Source organism: Carassius auratus, chromosome 19, assembly GCF_003368295.1.
Source record: "Carassius auratus strain Wakin chromosome 19, ASM336829v1, whole genome shotgun sequence".
In the NCBI taxonomy this organism is placed as follows: Eukaryota; Metazoa; Chordata; class Actinopteri; order Cypriniformes; family Cyprinidae; genus Carassius; species Carassius auratus.
Window position 1 is genome coordinate 27,791,138 of NC_039261.1, and position 27,287 is coordinate 27,818,424.

The 27,287-nt window shown below is 38.0% G+C and overlaps 1 protein-coding gene across 1 annotated transcript in view; it reads left to right on the plus strand.

Moving 5' to 3' along the window:
- Window positions 1-25,385, plus strand: part of LOC113120090 (potassium voltage-gated channel subfamily H member 8-like) — a 44,344-nt gene extending 18,959 nt beyond the window's left edge. Inside the window, exons 6-16 of the mRNA XM_026289964.1 lie at window positions 248-405; window positions 5,562-5,766; window positions 8,560-8,778; window positions 10,607-10,806; window positions 12,780-13,029; window positions 13,852-14,066; window positions 14,662-14,700; window positions 17,661-17,893; window positions 18,026-18,141; window positions 19,356-19,411; window positions 23,129-25,385. Of these exons, the coding sequence (XP_026145749.1) occupies window positions 248-405; window positions 5,562-5,766; window positions 8,560-8,778; window positions 10,607-10,806; window positions 12,780-13,029; window positions 13,852-14,066; window positions 14,662-14,700; window positions 17,661-17,893; window positions 18,026-18,141; window positions 19,356-19,411; window positions 23,129-23,635 (2,198 nt within the window). The 3' untranslated portion in view covers window positions 23,636-25,385. The remainder of the gene's footprint in view (window positions 1-247; window positions 406-5,561; window positions 5,767-8,559; window positions 8,779-10,606; window positions 10,807-12,779; window positions 13,030-13,851; window positions 14,067-14,661; window positions 14,701-17,660; window positions 17,894-18,025; window positions 18,142-19,355; window positions 19,412-23,128) is intronic.
- Window positions 25,386-27,287: the final 1,902 nt, after the last annotated feature.

Genomic DNA, 27,287 nt, shown 5'->3' on the forward strand with positions numbered 1-27,287 from the left:
AACACTGTTCCTGAACTTTGGTTTGGCTTTGTGACTCTGGTAATGCCTCTATTTAGAGCACCCGGTGTTCAGATTTGGACGCATTAATTTTTCATTTTCCTATTGTTAGTCTGCGATAACAGCCAGCTTGATATATAGCTAGCAGAAAAGCATTTTTGCTGTTTTGAATGCTTCAGTGGACATGCTCCAAATGCTGATGGAGTATTTTGTAAAGACGCTGACTCTACTCTGTCTGTTGCTTCACCAGATATCGTGTTCAGTTTCCGCACTACGTACGTGAGTAAGTCGGGGCAGGTGATCTTCGATGCGCGGCAGATCTGCATCCATTACCTGACCACCTGGTTCATCATCGACCTTGTTGCAGCTCTGCCCTTTGATCTCCTTTATGCTTTCAAAGTCAGCGTGGTGAGTAATGCATAGATTAAAACTATGTATCAGGGACAAAAAATCAGTGTGAAGTTCTGGGCTTTCGAATGCATTTTGAATGTATTACATTTGCATGATTTTGCAGAAAAAGCAGATCCACACAGAATCTGTGCCTGCAGAAAAATTACATATATATATATATGTTTTTAAGATTACTTTTGTTGCCATATAACTCTTACTTAAATGTTATCTAAATTAAAAATAGTAAAAATCAGCAAAGACAATTAAATATATAAAATGGCAGCCAATATATTTCCATATTTTGTTTCCATATACATTTACTTGAAGTTTATCAAAATTAAAAATAGTAAAAGTTAGCATGAACTATTCAATATATAACACATCAGCCAATATACAGTGGTGGCCAAAATTATTAGAACACTAGCATTTTCACCAGCTGAAAATAGTTTTCAGTCAGCTATTTTCTTATCTTTTGCTGGATGTGTGTCAGTAGGAAATAACAGTTTACATTTCCAGATATCCATTTTGCCATTAATTGTAATAATCCATTGAGAGTTTTGTTTGCGCAAGTCTGACAATAGCCAGTGCACCACAAAGAGTTCTGATCTCATCATCATCCAGTCTGTCTGGAATGACATGAAGAAACAGAACAAACTGAGAAGAACTGTGGCAACGTCTCCAAGATGCTTCGAGAAACCTATCTGCAATGCTACAGTACTGTTGAAAGCTTTAGGTACAGTACTTGTGTAAAAATGCTGCAAAATGGGGATGCTGTCAAAAACAATGTCATGAATAGATTTGATTTATCATTTAACTTACATTAACTAAATGAAATCAGCATCTGGTGTGACCATCCTTTGTGTTTAAAGCAGCTTTTTCCCTAGGTGTACTTGCACATACGTTTTCAGGTAGCATTGGAGACAAGTCTTTTGATGCATCTTGGAGATGTCGCCACAGTTCTTCTGGATTTAGTCTGTCTCAGTTTGTTCTGTTTCTTCATGTCATTCCAGACAGACTGGATGGTGATGAAATCGGATCTCTGTGTAGAGCACTGGCTGTTGTCAGACTTGTGCAAACAAAAATCTTATTGGATGTTTGGATTGTTTAATGTTTGGAAAAGTAGCAAAAGATAGAAACAACTGACTTTTTTAACAACCATTTTTAGCTATTGAATATACATCATATAAAAATAGTTTTCTAATCATTTATGCCACCACTATAAACCCAGTGTCAGTTTTTTATTTTATTTATATATATATATATATATATATATATATATATATATATATATATATTTTTTTTTTTTTTTTTACATATTTTTGCAACATTTCTAAAATGTTCATGTGTTATATGGAATTATGATGTATTTTCAACCAAGTTTTTTTTCAAAGTAAACTACAAGTCATGTTATGGTTATGCATTTTAATAGATTATTGTGGTTTTAAAATATTGCAACACATACAGACTTCTACCTAAATGCATTGCTGTGAAATCATCTTGCTAGATGCACTTGCATGATAAAATGCATGCCTTGAATCCAATGTAAGATGAAAGCATCTGCCAAATATGCAAATGTATAATAGTCAAGTACTTTCAGTGCATTTTACCATGTTGAAATACATTTACTGTAGAAGAGCTTCCTCTGATTAACTGCAGAAAATGCAAAAAAAAAAGTTCTCCACCTGGGCCTGCTTGAACAGTCATGCCTAGTTTATGAGTTTCTGACATATCTTTTTTTAGCACATTCAGCACCGTATTTATCTCAGTGATTTGTTTTGCACTTCCTTCCTTAAGTGTAAAACAAAATATTGAGCAGCAGCTGGGTGACCCTGAGTGGGTGGACCTTGAAGTCCTTTTGATGACATCATGGATGTAGATCTTTTAATGAGTGGTCCTGGGTTCAGGTACAAATAAAGATGTACTGTATAACAGGCTCTAAAATTGGCTGACACTGCCTCTGATGACTCCTCTAAAAGGCAAGGGTCACAGGCTCCTGGTTTTAATTCACAGAAAAAGACAGTCAGCTTTTCTGGCCAATCCAGACTGGCAAAATCACAAAATCACTCACAGTGATGACATGCAGTAATGAAACCCTGCATCCTTCTGTACGGCAACACACAGCGAAAGAGCGCTTGAAATCCACTGAGGCTTATTAAGAGAGGGAGAGTAAAATGCAGTGGACTCTACTTGAGTGTTTCTCTAGTACAGACCTTTTTGTCTCTGAGATGTTCCCTTAAATCTGCTCCAATTACAGATTGCACCTCTGCTCCTTTGGTATCCCTTCACAACTGCCCTTCAGCAGCACCACACACACACACGCACACCCACCAACACACACACACACACACACACACACACACACACACACACACACACACACACATTTGTTTTTGTGAAAAGTGGGGACCTCCCATAGGCGTAATGGTTTTTATACTGTAGAAACTGTATATTCTATGGCCCTACACCAACCCTACACCTAACCCTAACCCTCACAGGAAACTTTGTGCATTTTTACTTTCTCAAAAATGGGGACATGGGTTATGCCCTCATAAGTCACCCTCTCCTTGTAATACCTGTGTCATACCCATGTCATTATACAGAGCTGTGTCCTGATATGTCACAAAAACAAGAGTACACACACAGAGAAACATCAAAAGTAAAGAAAAATTTTTCTTTTATTTTACTCTTCTCTGTTTTCCTCCTTTGATTTTTTTTCATGGCCTATTTCCATTCCTTTACAATTCCTCTTACAATTGTCTTTTTTTCCCCTTTACCTATCATACCAAATTTCCATTCTTTTACTTTTAATTTTTCTTTACACTAATTTCTTCTTCTTTATTTTTGCGTATACTTTCTTTTCTTTTCCTTGATTAATTTTTTTCCTGACCAATTTCTGTTCCTTTCTATTTTCCTTTTCCATTTCTTATTCTATTTTTTTTTCTTTCCTCTCCTTTCTTCTTTTGATTTCCTTTTTCTATCGAGGCTAGTTTCCTTTCCTGTACTATCTTCTTTTTTCCTTTTACCTTTTGAATTTCCTTTCTCTATTATGACCAGTTTCCTTTCCTTTCCTTTCCTTTCCTTTCCTTCCTTCCTTTCCTTTCCTTTCCTTTCCTTTCCTTTCCTTTCCTTTCCTTTCCTTTCCTTTCCCTTCCATTCCATTCCTTTCCTTTCCTTTCCTTTCCTTTCCTTTCTTTTCCTTTCCTTTAATTTCCCTTGATTTATTTATTTATTTATTTTTTTTTACTTTTCCTTTCTTGGCAATTTGCCGTTGAGTTTCCTTTTCCTCTTATTTCCTTTTCCTAGCCAATGTTCATTAATTTACTCCCCCCCCCCCCCATCATTTTCTTCTCTTTCATTTTCTTTTCCTTTCCCTGTCCTGGTCAAATTCCATAGTTTGTATTCCTTTCTTTTTATTCTTCTCTTTATCCTTTCCTCTCCTTTCCTTTCATTTTTGTTCCTTTCAATTGCATTCCTTTCACTCTCTGTCATCCCTCCTGTCACTTCCTTTCCCTCTTCAGCCACCTTCACATTGTGAGTGTTATGATTGTATTAGTCAGTGATGCACATAAAGCTCAGTATATGAACCCCTGTCGTGGCCTTACCCTATCCACCTCCATTTTCACCCTCCTTATCTAATTTTCAACCAGCTGTTAAGTTCAGCCTTTTTGTTTCTCCAGTGACATTAATGTTCATTGGTTTTGCTTCTGAGGCCATGATCTCCTGATGTTTATTAATATTTGATTGTCAAGTGAAAGATTGTGTCCATTACAACGTGGATTATTATTTAATACTGCAGGGACATGAAAGGCTTGGTTCTTATAGGGGTTGTCTGTCTGATTATAATAAGAGAGTCTGTGATGAATATTGCTGACTAGTTACCGCCTGAAGGTCTAGACAAACTGATCTAATAGCAGTGTGTGCACATCTGTTACTGACCTGGTAGTGTGCATGTGTGAAAGTTCGTGTTCAGGTTAATACAAAGTGTTATTTTTATGTAGTCATAATGAGTCTACGGTTATGGAATATATATGGACTATTTAAAACACTCTCACTTGCTCATTCACTTTAAACCTGCTTTAATACATAAAACATTACACATAAAAGGAATTTATTCCTTCACCCTGCTGAATGTATAGAATAACATGTCTGCAGGGTCTAACATTAACTTTCTGAATATAAATTTTGGTTTTACACATTTTATGTTACTGTGAATCTACTGATAAATTAATAAGAAATACTGATGAACTGCATGATCTTACAGTACTGCATTAATTGAGTTCCTAGTACTTACATGTCACTATTGTTGAAGTAAGATGTACTATTAGTAAGGTAATGTATATATATATATTTGAATATATATTTGAATCATTGCATTATTTACAGTAATTTGCATTATCAGCAGACTGTTGTTTTTAGAATTAAAATTAAGCCGTGGAATTTTTTGGCTTTTGTGACTGATTTATTTGTCTGTTTTAAACCCTGAATGACACATTTGACTGTTCTTTTCCAGTTTGACAGTAATGGAGAACACATAACCTTCAGAAAAGAGGATGATAATGATTGTCAAACTGAAAAACACACATACTTAGGAATTTTGCTTTGTTCTCTGTTGTTTGTATGTTTATAATCTTCGTATCCATCAACTGCAGTCAAATTCTTTGTGGTTTATTGTCTTGCTCATTAGTGGGCGGTTTATTTCCTTTCACCTGAGAAAATGTGGTTTTGCATGACTGAGACGGAGAGAAGCGGAGAGAAAAGATGTTTTATACCACCATAATTGGCCCAAACGTCTCTCAGTCTAATGATGATCTCTTAAATATTTTAATCCCAGTTGTCTCAGAGCTTGTACCTGCATGTCACACCATTATTCAATTATGCTAAGAGATGTTTTTGTTTGTTTTATTGTACATTTTCCCTCTGTATTCACTTGCTAAAAGTACAATTATATGAATATGGTTTTGACTTGATGGTTATACTGTACCACAGTATCACTGCAGTACTTTATTGATAGAATCTAAGAACTTCCATTCTGTTGTGTTAATTAGGTTTTAACTGATTTGGATTTATTGCACTCATTTAACATCACAGGCACGTGCCCTTCACAACCATCAAATGCACTTGCATACAGAGCAAATCCTCGACAGTTAATGTGTTTCCCCTTTCCCCTCTGCCAGGTGTCAATGGTCCATCTGCTAAAGACCGTACGCCTGCTGAGGCTCCTGCGTCTGCTGCAGAAGATGGACCGCTACTCCCAGCACAGTACGGTGGTGCTGACCCTGCTCATGTCCATGTTTGCACTGTTGGCTCACTGGATGGCCTGCATCTGGTATATCATTGGCAAGAAGGAGGTGGAGAGCAATGCAGACACCTGGGATATTGGTGAGACAAGCACACGAAATTGACTCATTAACAAACAGACAGAATGGAAGATAAAAACTAGGCTTGTTAGAAAAACATGCTTCTACCTGCATTTTAGCAAAACCCCTATACATAAGAATAACAGAAGTCGTGGCCTAACGGTTAGCGACTCAGACTCGCAATCGAAAGGTTGTGAGTTCGAGTCCCGGGCCGGCAGGAATGGTGGGTGGGAGCAGTGCATGTACAGTTCTCTCTCCACCTTCAATACCACGACTTAGGTGCCCTTGAGCAAGGCATTGAACCCCCAACTGCTCCCCAGGCGCCGCAGCATAAATGGCTGCCCACTGCTCCGGGTGTGCGTTCACAGTGTGTTCACAGTGTGTGTGTGTGTGTGTGTTCACTGCTCTGTGTGTGTGCACTTTGGATGGGTTAAATGCAGAGCACGAATTCTGAGTATGGGTCACCATACTTGGCTGAATGTCACGTCACTTTCAAGGCACTGAACCCCCAGTGGCTCCTTGGACACTGGATATAGCTGCCCACTGCTCCGGGTGTGCCCGCCCACTTGGATGGGCTAAATGCAGAGCACCAATTCCAAGTATGCGTCGCAAAACGTGCAGTAAGCAACGTAATAATATTTTGCAGAAATGTTGCCACAGGAGAGTTTTTTCCATTATTAGTAACACTGAAGTTTATTAAATCATCTTTATTTTAGTTTTTGGTTTACACAGAAAAAAGAAAATCAAACAGGGTTGGAATGACATGAAAACGAATGATATTCATCTAAAGACGAACTATCCCTTTAATTTCTTCATTACTAAACTGAAGCAGTATTGAACAGTGTTTTAATTGATTCTGTGAAAGTCTGGGTCTCTTAACTGTAATCAAAGCGGAATTGAATCTGATGAAAATAGTTCGTTTTGGCTTTGAATGGATTTGTTAAAGTTGAATTATGGACGTAATATGAATTGATTTAATCTGATGTGTTCGGAGCGAGACGGAGAGAGAGAGAGAGAGCGATGAAGACATCAAGCGATAATGGAAGGCAGAATTTATAGTTACAAAAGAAAAGCGATAAGCCTGACACTGTTAGATGGTGCTCTGGACGGTGATAGTGGAGGAGAAGGAAGATGGGAAGAATGCACCAGGGACAGCAAGCAGCCAAGTGAGTGTAAGAGTGAGCGAATGGCAAACAAAGCAGTCACCCAGACATCGTGCCGCTGGCCTTTCTCTCCATCTTGACTGAAGGAGGGGCTGTAATTAGGCCCAGTGTGCTACTCTATGGTCCATAATGACGGATCGCTGTAAAAGTACCAGCGTTCCCACCGCCCGGTCCCCGATCAGTATTGATGGAAAGCTGCTTCTTCCCCTCGGCATCCAACCACTGACCCCCGGCCTGCTCTGATGGGCAGTTACTATAGCAACACTGGGCTGGATTCTCCTCTCTGGTACCCTGTTTTAGATAGTGTAGAATGTGGCAACTGATGGTTCCCTCCTTATCAGCAAACACAAAGATTGTTTCAGGAAGAAAGCAGCGTGTTTGATGAGCTGCCTTCCGAACAATTGCTGTTAGTGAGGAACTGTTTTCATGAAACTTTGTCCTTTGTTTCATGAACAGTACTGTGTTACATCAATTATTTGGATTGAAAAACAATGTTGAAACATTAATGTTATTCATAGTGTTTACATAGTTTACATAGTACTTTTTTGTTAAAGCAGTGTTGTGAACAACTGTTGTTTCGGTTTTGAAACTTGGGTCGGAATGGTATAAATTGATCATCATTTACTCATATTATTTTCTTTCTTAAGTGGAATATGAAATGGGATGATTTCAAGATTGTTTATTCTACTTTTTTTGTACAATAAAAAGTTTTTAATAAAAAAAAAACTAAATAGAAAAACTAATTGATAAATAAAATGGCACCTATAAAAATATATTTTATTAAAATTAATTTGAATTAATTTATTTCTTAGGATCCAAACAGGGATGAATTTAGAAGCCAAACCAAACACTTCCATATTTTCCCTATTTAAAGACGGTTACATGAGTAGTTACACGAGTAATTATGGTGACACAAAATAAACAGTGGCGATTTCCTGTGTCACCATACTTAACTCATGTCTTTAAATATGGAAATTATGGAAGTGTTTGGTGGCTTCTAAATTCATCCCTGTTTGGATCCTAAGGGATGAATGGTGCTAAGCTAAACACTAGCATAATGGCGTTGCGCTCTACAGCGATTAAAGTGCACGCACTGAGGCGGGAGAGGTACGGATCAACTTGTCTAAGTTGAGGGAAAAACATAGTGGAATATGGAAAAACAATGCATTTTCTTTAATAATATAAAACAAATCTTACTGACTTTAACCCTTTTAACAAATGTGCATGCAAAATGTTATATTACATGTTTGTTTAGAATATTAAATTAGTAAAAATTTAATTAATTTGAATATGCCCAAAACCTTAACCAATAAACATAACTAATAACCAAAACCAGAAACGTTGTATTTTATAAAAAAAATTCTCTATAATCCTGCCGCTTAACAGCCCTGAAACAGGTCATTGTATGCAAAGTAGTGTGAACACATTGTAAAAAAGCTATTTTTGTGTTCTACAAAAAAAAGAAAATCTTACGGTTGAGTAAATAATGACAGAAATTTCCTTTTTATTTGAACAATTCCTTTAACCGTTGTGTCATTGCAGTGCATGCAAATTTTCCACCATATAGACACATATGAAACTGATACATAAACACATTTCAGTGTGAGATTTTAATTAGATCTCTCATCTTCTTCTTTGTCTTGCTCTCTTAGGTTGGCTGCATGAACTTGGGAAGCGGTTGGAGTCTCCATACGAGGGGGTGAGCTTGGTAGCGGTCAACAGAACGCTGAGCAGTGGACCGTCTTTGTGGAGCATCTACATCGCAGCGCTGTACTTCACCCTCAGCAGCCTGACCAGCGTGGGCTTCGGAAATGTCTCGGCCAACACTGACGCAGAAAAGATCTTCTCCATCTGCACCATGCTCATTGGAGGTGTGTATGGGGATGTCTTTGTGTGTTTGCTGAAAGGTTGAAGTTTGGGAGATATTTTTAGATATATTTGGAGGCAGAACAAATTTGGAGTATCATTAGGGTCCAAAAACTGGAGGCTGTGTGTCTGCTGCTTTTTTAGAAACCAAAAACATGGTTGAATCCCTTATAGTTTGTAAAAGAGAAAACACACACACACATTCTGCTACTGCCATCATACATTAAGTTATCATTAAAATGTTCTAGAGACAGCCATGACACCATCTCCACCAAGCTTTACAGATGAGGTTGTATGCTTAGGATCATTTGCAGTTCCCTTTTTTCTCCACACTTTTGCTTTCCAGTCACTTAGATAAAGGTTAATCTTTGTCTCATCGTCCCATCAACTTAGTTTTAAAACTCTACTGGCTCACATTTGTGAATAATTTTTGGTCCTGAGGTTTGTGTCACCCCAGCATCACCCAGCTTTCTGGAGGTTGTTGGTGATTTTACAGACATGTATTTTAGGGTTTATTTTCACAGCTTTTATGATTTGTCTGTCATCAACTACTGTTGTTTTTCTCAGCCGATCAGGTCGTCGTTGGTTGCTGATGTCGCCTGTAGTTTCCAAACTCTTGATTTCTCCATGCCCTTTGTTTTTCCTATAGTTCTAATTGACTTCCTCTTTTCTTCCAAATTGCTTGCTTTTCTTTCAGAGTTGGCTTCTTCATCTTCATCTTGTTTTTTTGTGTGTATCATCATCGAATGCAAGACTAAGAATGCAGAAGCAATGGATATAACTGATAAGACACATTCCCTGCTTTTAATATCTGAAGAATTAATGCAACAGGACACAGCTGAACACTTAAAAAGAGCCGTGAGGACACTGTTCCAATACTTATGCTCATCAGATAGGGAGATGAAACTCTAAAAGTGCTGATCTTCTTAGCTGGTAAAACATCTTTGTGTTGAATCACCCAATAATAAAATGTGACATTCTGTAGTTTTGTCTCATATTCATCTTTAAATCATATTTACAGATTTCTTGACTCCACAGCAAACAAAACAATTTTGTCTTTTCTGTTCCAATACTAATGGAGGATAATATATATATATACTATATATATATATATATATATATATATGTAGTATATATATATATACTGTATCTATCTATCTATCTATCTATCTATCTATCTATCTATATATATATATATATATATATATATATATATATAGTCTAAAAAGTAATAATCAATATCGGTGTAAACACATATGTTTATTTATGTTTGTCTGGCATTAAATGGGACGATATGAGGTCACACCATCTGTTCGTACTCATGGCCTTTATTTTGTGAAATGTCACCCTTCGCCATGGGGCAGTTCTGCTCCCTTCCCAAACATACAATAATACCCAATTACACACTCCAACACATATGTACACATTCAGTCACCACCTGTGTATTACCAGAGATCTTACAGAGAACAAGTGCCTCTAAAATAAATACACATGTTGGATTGTTACAGAAATAGAAAGGATCCATAAAGATTATGATTATGATGACTCTTTTCTTACTTACAGTTTTCACTTACAGCACTCCATAACAAAAAAATAATACATAAATACAAATTTGTAAGCATATGTTTTTTTTTATCAAACTTAATTTAATATTTTGAATGCTATTTATCAGGCACAATAGACTTTTTTTAGAAGCTGTAGGCAAAAAAAAGCATGTTGATGAATTTGAAATTACGATAATTTTCAACTTTCAAGAGAACTTCCAAGACTTGTTAGGTCATTCAGGCTTAATGTACATTCATGCATGTGTGTGTGTCATTGTGTCTTTGGCAGCGCTGATGCACGCTCTGGTCTTTGGCAATGTGACGGCCATCATCCAACGCATGTACTCACGCTGGTCCTCTTACCACACACGCACTAAAGACCTGAAAGACTTCATCCGTGTGCACCACCTGCCCCAGAGCCTCAAACAGCGCATGCTGGAGTACTTCCAGACCACCTGGTCTGTCAACAACGGTATCGACTCCAATGAGGTAAACCCCACGCTTCAGAGAGTATTACACTGCACAGCTGAATCATTTGACGTTGCGGAATTCCTTACAGCTGGAATGGTGAAGATGATGTGCCAACTTTACAAGCACACTGTGTGCTTCCCCGATACACTCCAATGTTTCGTATAGTGTTACATATTGATGCAGAATAAGTGAGTTACATCAAACTTTTAAAGTCACCTCTAAAATCAGTTCTGTCATGACATCTCGCAGAGAGTTTAGCATGCTGCTGTGAGCATGTAGGAAATATGAAACATGAAATTACCCCATAGAAGATCTATACAGGTGGAGCTAGGGAAGGTGGGGGGTTTCTGAAGTGTTCTGCAATTGCTACAGCAAGCAATGGCTGTGTTTGAATGTTGAGCAGCAAGTTCATTGGCTGCGCCATGTGAATAATGATGTGATTATATTAGATTGAGTTCAGTCTGTGCCGTCTAGAGTTTCATGACAGATTTTTGTATAAATCTCCTATTTAAAAAAAAAAATACAGATCAGCCGATTAATCATATCTATCATATCTTCACTTGTGAGAAGTGTATAGCTTAAAAGTTAGATTTAAGTAAAGTATAATTAAATAATAATAGTACAATAATACATTTTTAAATTATTGTTGGTTTTAATAATATTTTTATTGGCTATTCTAAAATGTTATTGTAAATTGTAATTATTGTAATTTGACATATTATTGTATTTTAATGCTATAATCTTAATTGTATTATTCATTTTGAAGTGATTTAATTTTTAGTGTCTAATGATAATTTAGTATTATTACATCAAAAGCAGAAATAAACAAGTAAAATGTGTTAATTTAAAAATTCTAGTTTGACGCTTGAAAACTAATATCGGCTGATAACCATATTCACAAAACATTGTATTTATATAAAAGCATAATGTTATCATCACATTATGGTCCTGTAAGTGATGTTCTATAATGAAGTAACATTCTGAAGCCAAGAGCAAAGCAACAGTCAAGGCAAGGATAATTTAGATAGACAGCTGGACACTTGAGGAGGGAACGACTGCGTGTGCTCCGTCCTTGAGCCTGGGACTTTATTCTGGAGTCAGGAGAGGGAGTGGGAAAAAAAATGAGATGGAATCTAAACACCTTGCTAAATCAGAGATTTATGAATAATTGATGGTGAGGCTGATGGCCGGAGAGCAGAAGACAGAGCGAGAGAAAGATCTAGGGATGTGCCATGAGTGAAGAGGAGAGTGACAGATGCCATTCAGTCAGGCTGAAGGATGGTTGCATGTATGGATGGATGAGCAGAGCAGATGAAGGGTGGCGGAGGGCAGGAATGAGGCATGGCCAGAATACTTCCAGTTTTTGTTTTAAGGGTGAAAACTCATAAAGCGGCATGCTTAATGATTTTAATGCCAGTTTAATGAATGTAATGTGCTGTTACATAAGTTCACACAGAAAACACTTACTTATACTTATATACTTATATACTTATATACTTATATACTTACTTATAGTGTAAATAAATTATTTTTTTTCTCCTTTCATATTTTTCTTCTTTTCCTATTTTTTCCTATTTTTTCCCTTCTCTTTATAATTTTTTGCTTGTTTTTTTCCTATTCCTTTATTTTTCTGCTTTCATTTTCTTTCACTTTTCTTTTACTTTTGCTCTTCTATTTTTATTGAGTTTTGCTTTTCCCTTGCATTTTTCTTTTCTTTTCTCTTTTATTTCTTTCATATTTTTCCTATTCCCTTTCTGTTCTCTCTTTTTTCTTTTTACTTTTTCTTTCCATTTTTTTTCTTTTTCACTTGTTAATTAAAATTTTTCTCATTTTCACTTGTGCCCCTCTCTTTTTTTCTGTTTTTCCCTTTTCTTTTCCCTTTCTTTTTCTTTTTTCTCTGTTCCCATTTTTGTTTCTATTCTTGTTCTCTTTCCTTTCTCTTCTTACATATGCCTTTTTCTTTTTCTCTTCTTCCTGTCCACTCTCTCCAGCTCTTGAAAGACTTTCCAGATGAGCTGCGTTCGGACATCGCGATGCATTTGAATAAAGAGATCCTAGAGCTGTCCGTCTTCTCCTCTCTGAGCCGTGGATGTCTCCGCTCTCTCTCCTTGCACATAAAGACTTCGTTTTGTGCGCCGGGCGAGTACCTTCTTCGTCAGGGAGATGCTTTACAGGCTCTTTTCTTTGTCTGCTCCGGCTCCATGGAGGTGCTAAAGGACAGCATGGTGCTAGCCATCCTCGGTCAGTTTACACAAACCCACACACAAGCAAACAGTTTTATCTCAGAAAAGCTCAATCTAGTTTTAGTGCACTGAGGAAGTAGAATGATGCTTCTCATTAAGTGAAGACTTCAGGGCCCATGTGTTCCTATAGTTGCCAACAAACGCTGCTCTCTGTGATTGGTCACTCTCTCTGTGAGGCTTCACACACACAGCAGGCTCATAGGACAGTGGACCAAATGTGCGAAAAAATATAATCCCCATCATCCTGTTAGGTCCTGCCTGTGTGCGTGTATGAGTGTCTTTGTGTTAATATCACCTTATGAGTTCTGACAGGAAAAAACACACTATCTTTCTCATCTTTCCCTCACACGCTCTCTCCACCCTGCTGACAGAGGAAGGTCTCTCTGACATTGAGTTCTCAAGATGGTTCACTTGTGCTAGTTATTGTGTGTTTACATGCATATGCGCTTTGTTAAACAGTGACTTTTGTGCTTCTAATAGAGCTGTTTGTAGTCTCTCTATGTTAAAATGCTAAATAAATTAGCATTTTCGAGCCACGGCTCCCTTGGGAGATTCTAATGAGTTTTAAGAAAATAGTGACTTCTGATTTATGAATAAAATAAGGTCTGTGGTTAACATTACTTGGAAACCTTTTCATGTTTTCAGTCTACTTTATACAGTACATATTCCTAAGGGAACACATGGCAGATAAGCATTCCAGTTTAGCCTACATATTGACACACTGACTAACCACGCTTGCAATTTTTTTATGATATCTGACAAAATATTTATGTTTTTTTGCATCTTTCTCTGTTTGTGTGCTCCTGTGTGACGTGTACAGGTAAAGGCGACCTGATTGGTGCAAACATGTCGGTGGGTGACCGCGTGATAAAGACGAATGCTGACGTGAAGGCGCTGACGTACTGCGACCTGCAGTGCATTAATCTGAGGGGTCTGTATGAGGTGCTCGACCTGTATCCTGAATACTCCCACCGTTTTGTGCAGGACATAACACACGACCTCACCTACAACCTGAGAGAGGGACAAGAGAGCCATGTAAGACATCACATGACCAATGTGATGTTCTCTGAAATGTCTCGTTCATTTATTTGTTTATGGTTGCTGGAACCCTTAATGCATTTCTGTAAAAGCCTGACCTGATCATAACCTGATTTCATGGACACAAGATTAATATTGTTTTTGGGATCCACCAAAGCATAACATATTTTTTAACCCCACATGCAAAGTGATACACAGGTAGACAGACAGATTACTTTAAGTTTTCTGTTTTATTAAATTGTAAAATGTAATTTATTCCTGTGTTGGCAGATCTGAATTTTCAGCAGCCATGACTACCTTCAGAAATCATTATATGCTTTTTTGTTTGCTCAAGAAACTTATCTTACTATAAAAGTAAAATAGTAAAATCGGTATTCTCTAATTAATAGAAAGTTCAAAAGAACATCTTTTATTTTTAGAAATCTTAAAAATTAGAAATCTTTTGAAACAAAATTGTCTTTACTGTCTCTTTTAAAAGATTAAATATATTCTCTCTGAATACAATTATTAATTTCTTTTAAAAAAATAAACTGATCCCAAACTTTTGAACAGTAGTGTATGGTTACATATTGTCATATGTCTCACCTTCCAGGTCATATCCAGGATGTCCAGTAAGTCCATGGACACACAGGTGCGTCTTCTCCCCAGCTGTCAATCATTCCACACTTATCCACTAACAGTGCTCTGTTGACTGTAATAGCTTGGGGCTCATTTCCCTAACAATGATCTACCTCCCGCCTCATTTGCCTAATGAGGGAAGCTAAGAACACTACAGCTCTGAAACAGCAGGGAGAGAGAATGAAAAATTGATGATGATGGTGGTGGTGATGATCATCTTCCCCATTCCCTGTCCTTCCATGCCTGAAGCAGTAATCAGGGAGGGAGCGGCGCTAGAAGAAGGGGAACAGCGTGTTTAGGGGCGAGGGAGGGGTAAAAGGAGGAGTGAGCGGTTATTGAAGTGCCGGATGACTGACTGCTTTGAGAAACTGCCGCTCATTCAATTACAGTGTGAGGGAGCATCAATTATTTAACAGGGAAAATGACCGAATTAGTGTACGAAAAGTGTAATTAATCAGTTATATATAGAAGAAGAGAGGGAGAGCGAGATTCAAAGAGAGAGGGATGGGGAATACCCCTCACGTTTATTCCGTCTCTTTGCTGTGTTTTACCTCTTGACTTCTCTGCCACCTTTCAGTGGACTGACATTTAAAGTGTTCTATAAATGGAGATTGTTATTTCCAGCTAATGTCGTTGCAGAGTTTCACTGTGTAATTGGCAATGCGTGTGAGATCTGTGAGGTGTAAAGCACAGTGAAAGCCATTACACTTGACTATTACCGAATGGAAAAAGTCTAGCCTTTAGGGTTCGTTCTGACATGTTCGCTTTCACTCGTACGGCTAGTGATCAACGATTATTATTTGATCAAATCTGCCAGGCCAGTTTTTTTAAATGTTTTATAGGTCAAATCTTCTTAAGGTCATTGCTAGTGAGGTCAAAGATCAAGTGGTAAGACCACTACCATTACATGAGTTTTACCTAAGGACATTCACGTTGCTGTGTTTTTGCTGTTTCATAGCTTTTGTCTAATTGGTCCTTGGGGGAAAGTGTGTAGGTTGTTTTTAAGAGTGTTTTTGTTTGTGTGTCTGCCTGCCTGCCTGTCTGTCTGTCTGTCTGTCTGTCTAACTGCCTGCCTGCCTGTCTGTCTGTCTGTCTGTCTGACTAACTAACTGCCTGCCTGTCTGCCTGCCTGTCTGTCTGTCTGTCTGTCTGTCTGTCTAACTGCTTGCCTGCCTGTCTGTCTGTCTGTCTGTCTGTCTAACTGCTTGCCTGCCTGCCTGCCTGCCTGTCTGTCTGTCTGTCTGTCTGTCTGTCTGTCTATCTAACTGCCTACCTGCCTGCCTGTCTGTCTGCCTGTCTGTCTGTCTGTCTGCCTGCCTGTCTGTCTGTCTGTCTGTCTAACTGCTTGCCTGCCTGCCTGCCTGTCTGTCTGTCTAACTGCCTGCCTGTCTGTCTGTCTGTCTGTCTGTCTGTCTAACTGCTTGCCTGCCTGTCTGTCTGTCTGTCTTGTCTAACTGCTTGCCTGCCTGCCTGCCTGCCTGTCTGTCTGCCTGCCTGTCTGTCTGTCTGTCTGTCTGTCTGTCTAACTGCTTGCCTGCCTGTCTGTCTGTCTGTCTGTCTGTCTAACTGCTTGCCTGCCTGCCTGTCTGTCTGTCTGTCTGTCTGTCTAACTGCCTGCCTGCCTGTCTGTCTGTCTGTCTGTCTAACTGCTTGCCTGCCTGTCTGTCTGTCTGTCTGTCTGTCTGTCTAACTGCTTGTCTGTCTGTCTGTCTGTCTGTCTAACTGCTTGCCTGCCTGCCTGCCTGCCTGTCTGCCTGTCTGTCTGTCTGTCTGTCTGTCTGTCTATCTAACTGCCTACCTGTCTGTCTGTCTGTCTGTCTGTCTGCCTGTCTGCCTGTCTGTCTGTCTGTCTGTCTGTCTAACTGCCTGTCTGTCTGTCTGTCTGTCTAACTGCCTGCCTGTCTGTCTGTCTGTCTGTCTGTCTGTCTAACTGCCTGCCTGTCTGTCTGTCTGTCTGTCTGTCTAACTGCCTGCCTGTCTGTCTGTCTAACTGCCTGCCTGCCTGCCTGCCTGTCTGTCTGTCTGTCTGTCTGTCTGTCTGTCTGTCTGTCTACCTGCCTGTCTGTCTGTCTAACTGCTTGCCTGCCTGCCTGTCTGTCTGTCTGTCTGTCTGTCTGTCTAACTGCCTGTCTGTCTGTCTGTTTAACTGCTTGCCTGCCTGCCTGCCTGCTTGCCTGCCTGTCTGTCTGTCTGTCTGTCTGTCTAACTGCCTGCCTGCCTGTCTGTCTGTCTGTCTGCCTGTCTGTCTGTCTGTCTGTCTGTGTAACTACCTGCCTGCCTGCCTGTCTGCCTGTCTGTCTGTCTATCTATCTAACTGCCTACCTGCCTGCCTGTCTGTCTGCCTGTCTGTCTGTCTGCCTGTCTGTCTGTCTGTCTAACTGCCTGCCTGTCTGCCTGTCTGCCTTTCTGTCTGTCTGTCTAACTGTCTGCCTGCCTGTCTGTCTAACTGCCTGCCTGTCTGTCTGTCTGTCTGCCTTTCTGTCTGTCTGCCTTTCTGTCTGTCTGTCTGTCTGTCTGTCTACCTTTCTATATGTATGTATGTCTGTCTGTCAGTTTAATTCTGTAAAGGCGTTATTTATTCAGTGAAAAACATTTTGCATTATTTAACATTGTTTATTAAATGTGTTCCATCTAAATAAACCATGTCTTTTGAGAGTGAGCATTTAGATAATTATTTACTCTTTCAATGGATAAGGAGCAGATGGGAAGGAAAATGTGGGACCAACATAAAATTATCTAAATGTCACATAAAAGCCCCTAAATGACTGCTTAGAAAGAAATTTTCTATTGAGTAGGCAAGCACTGTCACATTAACTAGATGTTCTTGTTCTGTCACATTAACTAGATCTACATTTGTTACATTGTTAATAATAAAAAAGTCAGTCTTTTTCTAGTTGAGTCATCCAAGGTTAGTCATCCAACTTTCATGTGGCCTCACACGACCTCAGCGCTATCTCTTTTGTCCAATCGCAGATGGAGGGGAGGGGAAATGGAGACGTGATCCAGTGCTATCCACCAATAGCTGAGCATCAAGATGAGGGAGATGATGATGATGATGATGATGATGAAGAAGATGATCAGATACAGTATCTCAGTGGTGGAACCAAACAGAAAACGCACATGAAAATTGATCACCAAACCAACAAAAAGCTCCACATTCAGCATACCACTGTCACAAAGCCTGACCTTGCAAATCTCAGCCCAAGGTGTGTGCACGCCCACACATGCATGCATTTAAAAAACATTCAAAGATACTGTATTTTAATAGACATTTGCTCACTGTTGCGTGAAGGACTTTGTGAGAGCAGTAAAGTGGATTTCTGTTTGTGTGTGTTCAGGGTCGTGGATGGTACAGAGGACAGTGATGGTACAGAAAATTCACACACATTCATATTTTCCTCTGGCCATCAGCACACCATCAGTGGTGCAACTAATACCACTGCCACCACAGCAGGTGAGTGAGTGAGTGTGTGTGCATATGTGTGTGTTGACAGGGGATGGATCTTTTTTCTTTATGCCAATATTCCAGGACTGATGCACAATAAACAATCACTCCATTTCCAGTATTTATTAATTATGACATTTTTGTTTTTCATCTTAAAGGAATAATTCACCCCCCAAAAAAATGGTATTCACCCTCAGGATATCCCAAGATGTCAAAGAGTTAGTTTCTTTGTCAGAGCAGATTACGTTCTCACTGATGGATCCCCTGCAGTGAATGGGGGCCATCCAGACAGCTCATAAAAAAGCCCTTCAATTAATGTCTTGTAAAGTGAAAAGCTGTGTGTTTGTAAGAAACAAATGTATCACTGAGGTGTTTCAAATTTAAACCGTCTCTTCTGGACAAAATTCCAGCCCATAATCCATAATAACACTTCCTGCAGTGAAAAAGTCCAACACTATTGTCTTCTCACATCAAAATCCACCGACATATTAGTTTTGGGCTGTTTTCACTTCTAAATGGTTTTGGGCTGTTTTCACTTCTAAATGGTTTTGGGCTGTTTTCACTTCTAAATGGTTTTGGGCTGTTTTCACTTCTAAATGGTTCTTGATCTGTGGATATTTCCCTCCTGATTCAGGTGAAATTACTTTTTCACTCAATTATTTTAACTGGAAGCAATAGTTTAAAGTTAAAAATGTTTTAATGAGGAATTTGTTTTTACAAACACACATTTTCACTTCACAAGAGGTACTGGAGTCATGTGAATTACTTGTGGATTTATTATTTTTATTAGCTGTCTGGACCCTTAATTCTGATGGCACCCATTGAATAAACAAGTGATGTAATGCTAAATTTCAATAAATAAACAAATCATCTAAATCTTGGATGACCTGAGGGTCAGTACATTTTTAGCAAATTTCAATTTTTGGGTGCACTTTTCATTTAAAGGAATAAGTTACCCGCAACTTGTGTTGTTTTATAGCTGTATGCTTTTTCTGTAAAATCAAAGTTTATTATAATACAAAAAAGGCAGCTTAGAGATTTTTGTTTCTTGGAAGAAAGAAAATCATACAAGTCTTGAAAGACATGAGTGTGAGTGGTGACAGGAGGTGACAGAATTTTCATTTTTGTGGTGAACTCTTCCTTGAAGTCTTTGTAATGATTTTCCACTGGAGGTTCTGTCAGTGTTAGGCAGTTGGACATAAATGTTTTTTTTCTCTGTGCAGAATTAGCAGCTAAATCAGAGGACACCAGGGGACAGCTACGCCACCTTAACCAAGAGGTAAATGCTTTTCTGTCTAATCTCTTTCAGTCTTATATCATTTTTTTGCTGTGTAATTAAAGTGTAGGTCTGTACTTACAGTTTATTTTGGAAAGTGTGGATTTTATGGGTGATAACTCATGTGAGCAGTAAATGTGAGTACTGACAGATCGAAACCAGCGCAGCTCAGGTGAGCTTCTTGTGCCAGGTACGCACAAGCCATATGGCGGACTGCTGCGTGAGAGGAGAAGGGGATGTTATTCAAACACTAGAGGACATAAAACTCATTAGAAGAGGAAAGTGGGACTGGCCCCATGATGATGGAAGAGAGCATTCCAACATTCCAGATTTCCAAAACGCCCTTGAAACCACCGCATGTGGTTCCCACGAATTGCACATGTACATGATTCTGTGTAATTCAATATAAATTCAAAGGCGGATTGTAAAGATGTTTATTTGAGGACCATTAGCCTTTTGATATATATATATATATATATATATATAATAATTAGATTATATTATGTTATTTTCATTATATTAAAAATATGACTAAATTGATATATAATACAGTTTTATGTAGAATTAACAAACATAATGTCATTTTGTCATTTTGAATCCCGTGACTACTCAACTTCTAAAAAAAAAAAGATTTTTCATCATTGAAGGGCTTTGTCAGGCCATCTCAAGTCAGGCCCTACTGCTCACTCACATAAATGTGCAATGTTTAAGTGAATATATTACATTTTTTATATTAACTGAATATTATCATTCAAATTTAACTGAACATTAATGTTTAATAAAAAGAAGTCTTACTGTAAGTCTGTCTTGAAGATTTTAATGTATTTCTCCATGTTTTTCCCCAGTGTAATATATTCTCAGAATCCTAAATTAACTATTTAATTACCGCTGCAGTATTTATCACATAATTGAGTCCAGATTAGACAATGACAAAGAACTGTAGTTCAGCTTAGTATTGGCTTGGGTACATAAATCCATGTGACAGTCTTGATTGTCAGCCCTCGGCTTTGACAGGTAATGTAGTGAGTGGGACGCCCTGCTGCTGAGCCTCTTTCTCACTTTTTTCTCTCCATCTCTGTCTCTGTCTCTTATATCTCGCTATATATTTTTGACAGCCGGCTTCTCTGCAGGATTTTGTTGTAATCCTTGCTTGATTCGTTCTACCAAGAGGATGAGTGCTCTATTCCTGTTGTCCCGTCCTGTTTGAAGCTGTTGTCTTGTGTCTCCCTGCCACTGATGGCATTTATGGATCATTACCCAATTACCCTCATTATTTGGTATTATCGCTTGTTGGCACGATTCTGAGGGTGACTGCCAAATCGGTGTCCATCTGAATCTGGATCATCTGTGCTGTGTTCTGGACCATCACGAACATTATTTCTCTGAGCTTGTTAGGGGATGTGTATAGAGCACAAACAGTGCAAGAAGATACAAAGGACGAGTAATTATGGGAATCCAAATTGAATTTAGTGAGTTGTAGTGACCTCATGATAACAGTAAGTGTTAGTGCACTTCTAGAAAAATCAGTTGGAGAAATTGTGATTCTGGTGCCTTTATTAATGGAAATTGCTTTTCTGGTGCAAGACCTAATCAACTTTTTAAAACAGTTTTATTCGGAGTAACCCACAAATGCATTTGTTTTTAGCATAGTTATGAGCATTGTTGTACATAAACACATTTTTAAAAAGTTAAAGTTCGTGCTGTTCACCCAGTTCACCCAGATTCGAAAACAAACAAAAAAAAAGGAAAAGAAAAAGAAAAAAGGAAAAGAAAATATTCACATAGACCCTGTAGCAGTAATCAGGATCTACACCAGGGACTTTAAGTAATGATCTTTCTTAAGAGAGATCCCAGAAGTCAACCAATAAGTCAACAACGAACAATGATGTCCATTGGGACCTAAATAAATAATGGCACAGTTTCACCTGAAAGCTGCTGGCTGTAGCAGACAATGACAGATGAGGGGACACAGAGGGACAACCCATGCCCTCAGAAGATCATACTGTTCCGTTGCTGTGGGGAATTGTTTGCATTTGGTAATGTCTTGATTGTTGCACCCCTTTTTGAAAATACTAAAGTCACCCTTATTTATATAGTGCTTTTAATGATGCAGATTGTGTCAAAGCACTTTACAGTATTAAATTGGAAAATAGTGTGTCAATAATGCAAAATGACAGTAGTAAACACTCAATTTTCTGTTAAACGTAGTTAATTATTGAAATCAGTGATCTCATCATCCAGCTTAGTTCAGTTTAAATAGTACCTGTGCAATCAAGTTGACAATATTGCTGGATATTAAGTGTCCGCGGCAAGGAACCAAAACTCCATTGGTGACAGAATGGAGAAAAAACCTCGGGCGAAACCAGGTTGTCATGGGGGGCCAGTTCTCCTCTGGCCAGACAATACAAGCAGTTCAATTCCAGGCTGCAGCAAAGACAGATTGTGCAGAAGAATCATCTGTTTCCTGTGGTCTTGTCCCGGTGGTCGTCTGAGACGAGGTCTTCAATGGGGATCTGTCTTTGGAGCTCATCTAGTTGTCCTGGTCTCCGCTGACATTCAGAGCTGTAGAGGTCCTCTCTAGGTGCTGATCCACCATCTGGTCTGGATGTGTACTGGATCCGGTTCCTGCAGTGACCCTCTGATCTGGATACAGACTGGATCTGGTAGCTACGGTGATCTTGGAATAAAAGAGAACCAGACTAATATTAGCGTAGATGCCATTCTTCTACCGATGGAGCAAGTAGATCCGGTGTTATGGGGAGTGTTCCCGGTTCCGATTGTCCTAATTAATGCAACCCAAAAATAATTTAATAGATTTGAATATTAAAAATGTGTTAGGGTGTTATATGTAAGACAGGTTAAAGGAATGGGTCTTTAATCTAGATTTAAACTGCAGGAGTGTGTCTGCCTCCCGAACAATGTTAGGTAGGTTATGCCAGAGTTAGTGTGCTAAATAAGAAAAGAATCTGCCACCCGCAGTTGATTTAAAAATTGTAGGTATAATCAAATTGCCAGAGTTTTGAGAACATAGCGGATGTGGAGGACTATAATGCAATATACATGGTAATTAATAAAATTAATTGATGTAATGAAAAAAAATGGTCAAACAATTTTTAAATAAACAAATGAATGTGCAGAACATTTCAAGTACCTCTAAATAATGGAATTTTTTATTTTATCATTTGCAAATTTGCAAACACCTGTTATTGTGTCAAATAATTGTCATAACATTGCATTGTGTAATGTTATATTGTAAAGAGAAATTAAATTCATTCCAATTACATTATTTAACAAATCAAAAAATTATGACTTCAAAAAAGGAAAGTTTTTTTATAACAGACAAAAAATTTTCTATAATTTGAAATCCCAAAAAATTATATTAATACTAAGAATAGCCTCAGTCAGTGATTCTCTATTGTGAAGAAAGAGTATCACAGTAATATACTGCATTTATAATCCGCCACTGCTCAGCTTTCTTCTGTTAATGAAACACTGACTGTTTCATTAATTGTGTGCTGAAAAACATTAATCATACCATGTGCACTACCCTAAATACCCACTTTAAATACTGTTGCTTTCGTTCATTGAAAGCAACAGTATTTAAAGACAGTAATGAATCTGTTTAATATACTTGTGGTGGATCCCTAATGACAAAACACAAGCATCTCTGCTTCCTAATGCCTGGAAAGGTCGAATGTGACACCTGTTTATGTCTTACAGGTGAACTCTCTCGGACGGGAGGTGGCTGAGCTGGGTCGAGTCATGCGGAGTCTCGCCTATCTCATCGAATCCATGATGGCCTCTCCTCAAACACCAGGTGGCTGTACATCCACGTTTACCTCGGGATATCCTTCACCTCCGGTCCCCTTCCCGAGCCAGGGTTCTTCTTGGACCAGCCCTCCTTTTTCTTCACCGATGCACCCTGGAATACGACCAGGAGGACTTGTAAACCATCCGCTCAGACCACAAGAACTGCAGCTGGTCTGCCCCACCACATCTCCCGGTTCCTTTCCCATCACACTTTCCTCCTCCTCCCATACAGACAGATTCAGAGAGCCATTATTGACCCTTTCTCCACACAGCGCAGTTGCTCGGACCCGCTCGCAGAGTCTGGAGACGCCTCTCCTGCAGCATCACCAACACATCTCACACACCCCTGGAACTTTACCCAGAGCTGGACAGCCATCGCTGGGAGAAGGGGAGGATCTCAGGTCCCTGGGATTGTAGCAATCAACCTTTATAATGGACAAGTTCCACTGGAATCTGCGTGTTAACCAGGACTCAGGACAGGACTGATAAGATAAGTGGTACACGCCCTGCCAAAGCCATGGAGCATTGGTTCCTTCGAAGATATACATGTTTACTATCTCAGTTTTTAAGATAATCTCTCTAACGGCATGTCTTTCAATGTTAGAAACTAAAGGGATATATCTCTTTTCAGGAAAACTAGTTGGAGTTCCTACAGCAGGAAGTTTAACCTAACAAAAGTAAAACAAACTGATTGTGATTCAGATTCAACCCACATTTCATGTTGACAGCATTCATTATAATTCCAAGTACTACTGTTCATATTAAGCCAGCTGCATACAACAACTAGCATTAGCAATTTACCTTTTTATGTAACTGACTTACAAAAAAGATCCATCAAAGTTTTACTCTGCTTCTAATTTATTCTGATCACTGATGCCTAAAGTCCTTTGCAAAAGTTCTGTGCAATGAAAAGTTTCACTTTATCAACAGCATTTGAAATGTGCTTCCAGTTATTAGACAAAAATAACTGTTCCTTTGACACCATTCCTCAGGTTCTAAATTGTAGTTATATTAATGCAATTCCACACAGGTAAAAAAAAAATTTTCTTGAAAATGTGTCCAGTAATTGCTATAATATCACTATTCTTAAAGCACCTTGCATATGAGAATTATGTTGGTAACATAATCAGATGATCAGATTAGAAAAAAACTTTATTTTAACTTGGAAAATTTCTTCACATACTGTACTTCTAAGAATTTTATGGAAGCACTGTGACTGCAAAGATAGGAATAAATTTCACAGTTTGAGTAGAGTCTGGAGAGACTCCTCTATTCAGTGAGCCAAATGATTTATATTAAAAAAATCTGCTCTTTAATCAGATACTTAAAAGTATGAGTTCTTCTAATCAAGCTTTGCAGTGCTTGATAACTGACTTCATCCACTAATTTAGTCAGATTAGCCCTGTATCGTGTAAAAATGCATTGTATCTGCTATGTTTAACAAACTTAACTAGTTGATGGGTTATCTAAACAACTAGTCAGTCTTAAATAAGCATTGCATAATTAATAATAGTCTTGTCATTTCCACTGAATACTTATCAGACTAGTTAGGCATGTAAGATGCTTACAAAACTGTCAACAGTAAGCTGACAGATATTCAGTAAATAAGCTAAATAACTAACCTTTAATTGCACAAAACTACCATAGTCCTCACATTAAAAGATGGATTATGCATAATAATGGAAGCATTGCACGCAGCGGGAAATCTTATGTTTGACAGTAATTGTCTTGGAATTTATTGTTGAAGGTTGCAAATTAGTTACAAAAGCGGTGCTTTGATGACTGTAGCGACAAGATTTTTAAGAGGATGAATTTAGAAACTTCTTAGAGAGGGCTGTATGCAGGACAGGTAACCTGTTAGACTTTTTGCATGCTAATTTACAGCATGATGACAGCATGCTAAAAGCCTTTGAGGAGCTGCATCCCCTTCTAAATGCTATTGCTGATGCTAATCACAGAAACTGGTAACACTTTACATATGATTTGATAATATTAGTTAATGCATTTGGTATTATGAACTAATTATGACAGTATTTATTATTCCTATATTTATTCATGTTAATTTGTGAATATATTTTAATTCATGTTCATGTATAATAATACATTAAAGTATTTTTAAAATTTTGTAACAGTGTTGTTGGTTCTGAATGAAATTTAAAACAAAAAAAATCTCATGAAAATATAAACAAACAAAAAATACTGCCTTGGCAACTAAGTAAAAAACTTTATTTTAAACTAAATAAAAATAAGAAATACTGCTAAATTCCTAATATTAAAAACAAAACAAAATAAATGACAAAAACACACAAAAACATTACTAAAACCTTAAAATTAAAATAAATTAGGGCTAGATTTGGATTATGAACAGAACCTAATAAAAATGGTGAAAGCACATGTCAAAATTATTAAAATTTAAACAAAAATTTAAATGAAAATTTTAATATAAAAGCTAATTCATAACAACATTACTAAAACTTAAAATGAAAATAAGAGCAAATTAAAGCTTAATTCTTCATATTTAAATAAAAATGACAAAAGCACATAAGATTACTAAACTTAAAATAAAAAAATATATAATTTAGATTAATATAATATAAATATAAAATATAATTTAATTAATAACTAAAAAATTTAGTAGTTAAAGTTGAATTATAAATATGAGAATAGAATAGAACAGAATAGAATAGAACCTTATACAAATAACAAAAAGTCCATAACAAGCTGACTAAATCTTACACTAAAATTTAAATATATTAAAAGCCCATTCAATATAATAATAATAAATACAATAATATATACATTTTTACTAAAATAGCACTTGCACTGTGGCATCACATTGGTTAGTCATTTGCTGCTAACGTGACCAGAAATTGAAATGACTTCAGGTGGCTTCACATCACTTGCAGTGTGAATGCCTTGTAAACTCCTTCATTATCAACTTCAACAAGACGAGATGCATTAATTGTTTGCTTTACAATACAGGATATCCCTTTAGTTTCTTTCTAGTTGTTGTTTTTAATTGCATGACTTCTGACGAGGGTGGAGAGTATCCCCTTGCAGTAGGTTGTAGAGATGCCATGTAGGGTTGTGCAGTAGACACTGTAGAAGCATGAAGGTCATCTTGACACACGCTGTCTCTCCTCTGTTTTCTACTCCGCTTGGCCCTCAGGGCAGGAGGAAGGAACAGCGGGGACAAGTCTTACACAATGTGCGGACGCTGTATGCGAGTGCATGTACTTGAGTATGCGTGCCAGTGCGTTCGGGGGGAAAACGGGGTTATAATACTGTAGCCAAGCACTAAAGGGGTATTTGTGGGAGAGGTTTCTGAAGGAATGGGATCTGGGGCATGAGGGATGGGGGTGGGCTGCTCAAGCGCTGGAGCTTATTATTAGTAGAAGTTGAATTGACGTGGGGAAGGGGGGTTTCTGTTTGCTTGCTCTTTAGGACTGGTCTTGGGGGATTGCTTGCCGGTGGCAAAGTGGCCCCTGCTGTCAATCGTCTCTCCCTGGCACAGATGTGGTCTGTCTGCTTTGCCTGTCTCACTCTCTTTCTGTCTCCTCTCTTTCTCTGCTCACTTTCCTCCCATTTTAATCTGGGAGCGTTTTAAAGTCATGAAAATGTATTTTAGTTTAGGTTCAGTTTTCAGTTTTCAGTATTTTTATTTCAGTTTATTTTGTGTTCATTTAATTTTGTTTTGTTTTATATTAACTATGGTACCAATTAATATTGGTTGTCAAGCCAAGCTAAACCAACACGATGGACACATTTAAACAGAGCAGAGGATATGAAATTTGAGAAGAAAAAGCAAAAGCAGAAAAAAGAGAGAAGCAGCATTTCAAAACTTTCTTCATAATGTGGAACCATGCAAGAGAAAGTAGATGCCAGATTCATTATTATTATTTTTTTTTTTCGCTGAAGGGTCCATTTTAACTGTTCAACTCATGTTCTGTATGCACTCTGTATGTTTCATCCTGTCTGTTTTATCCTCCTATTGGAAACTGCATGTCAGACTTTATATTTCCTTGTCGCTGTAAAGGGTGACTGATATAGCCAATGCCGTATTTATTCT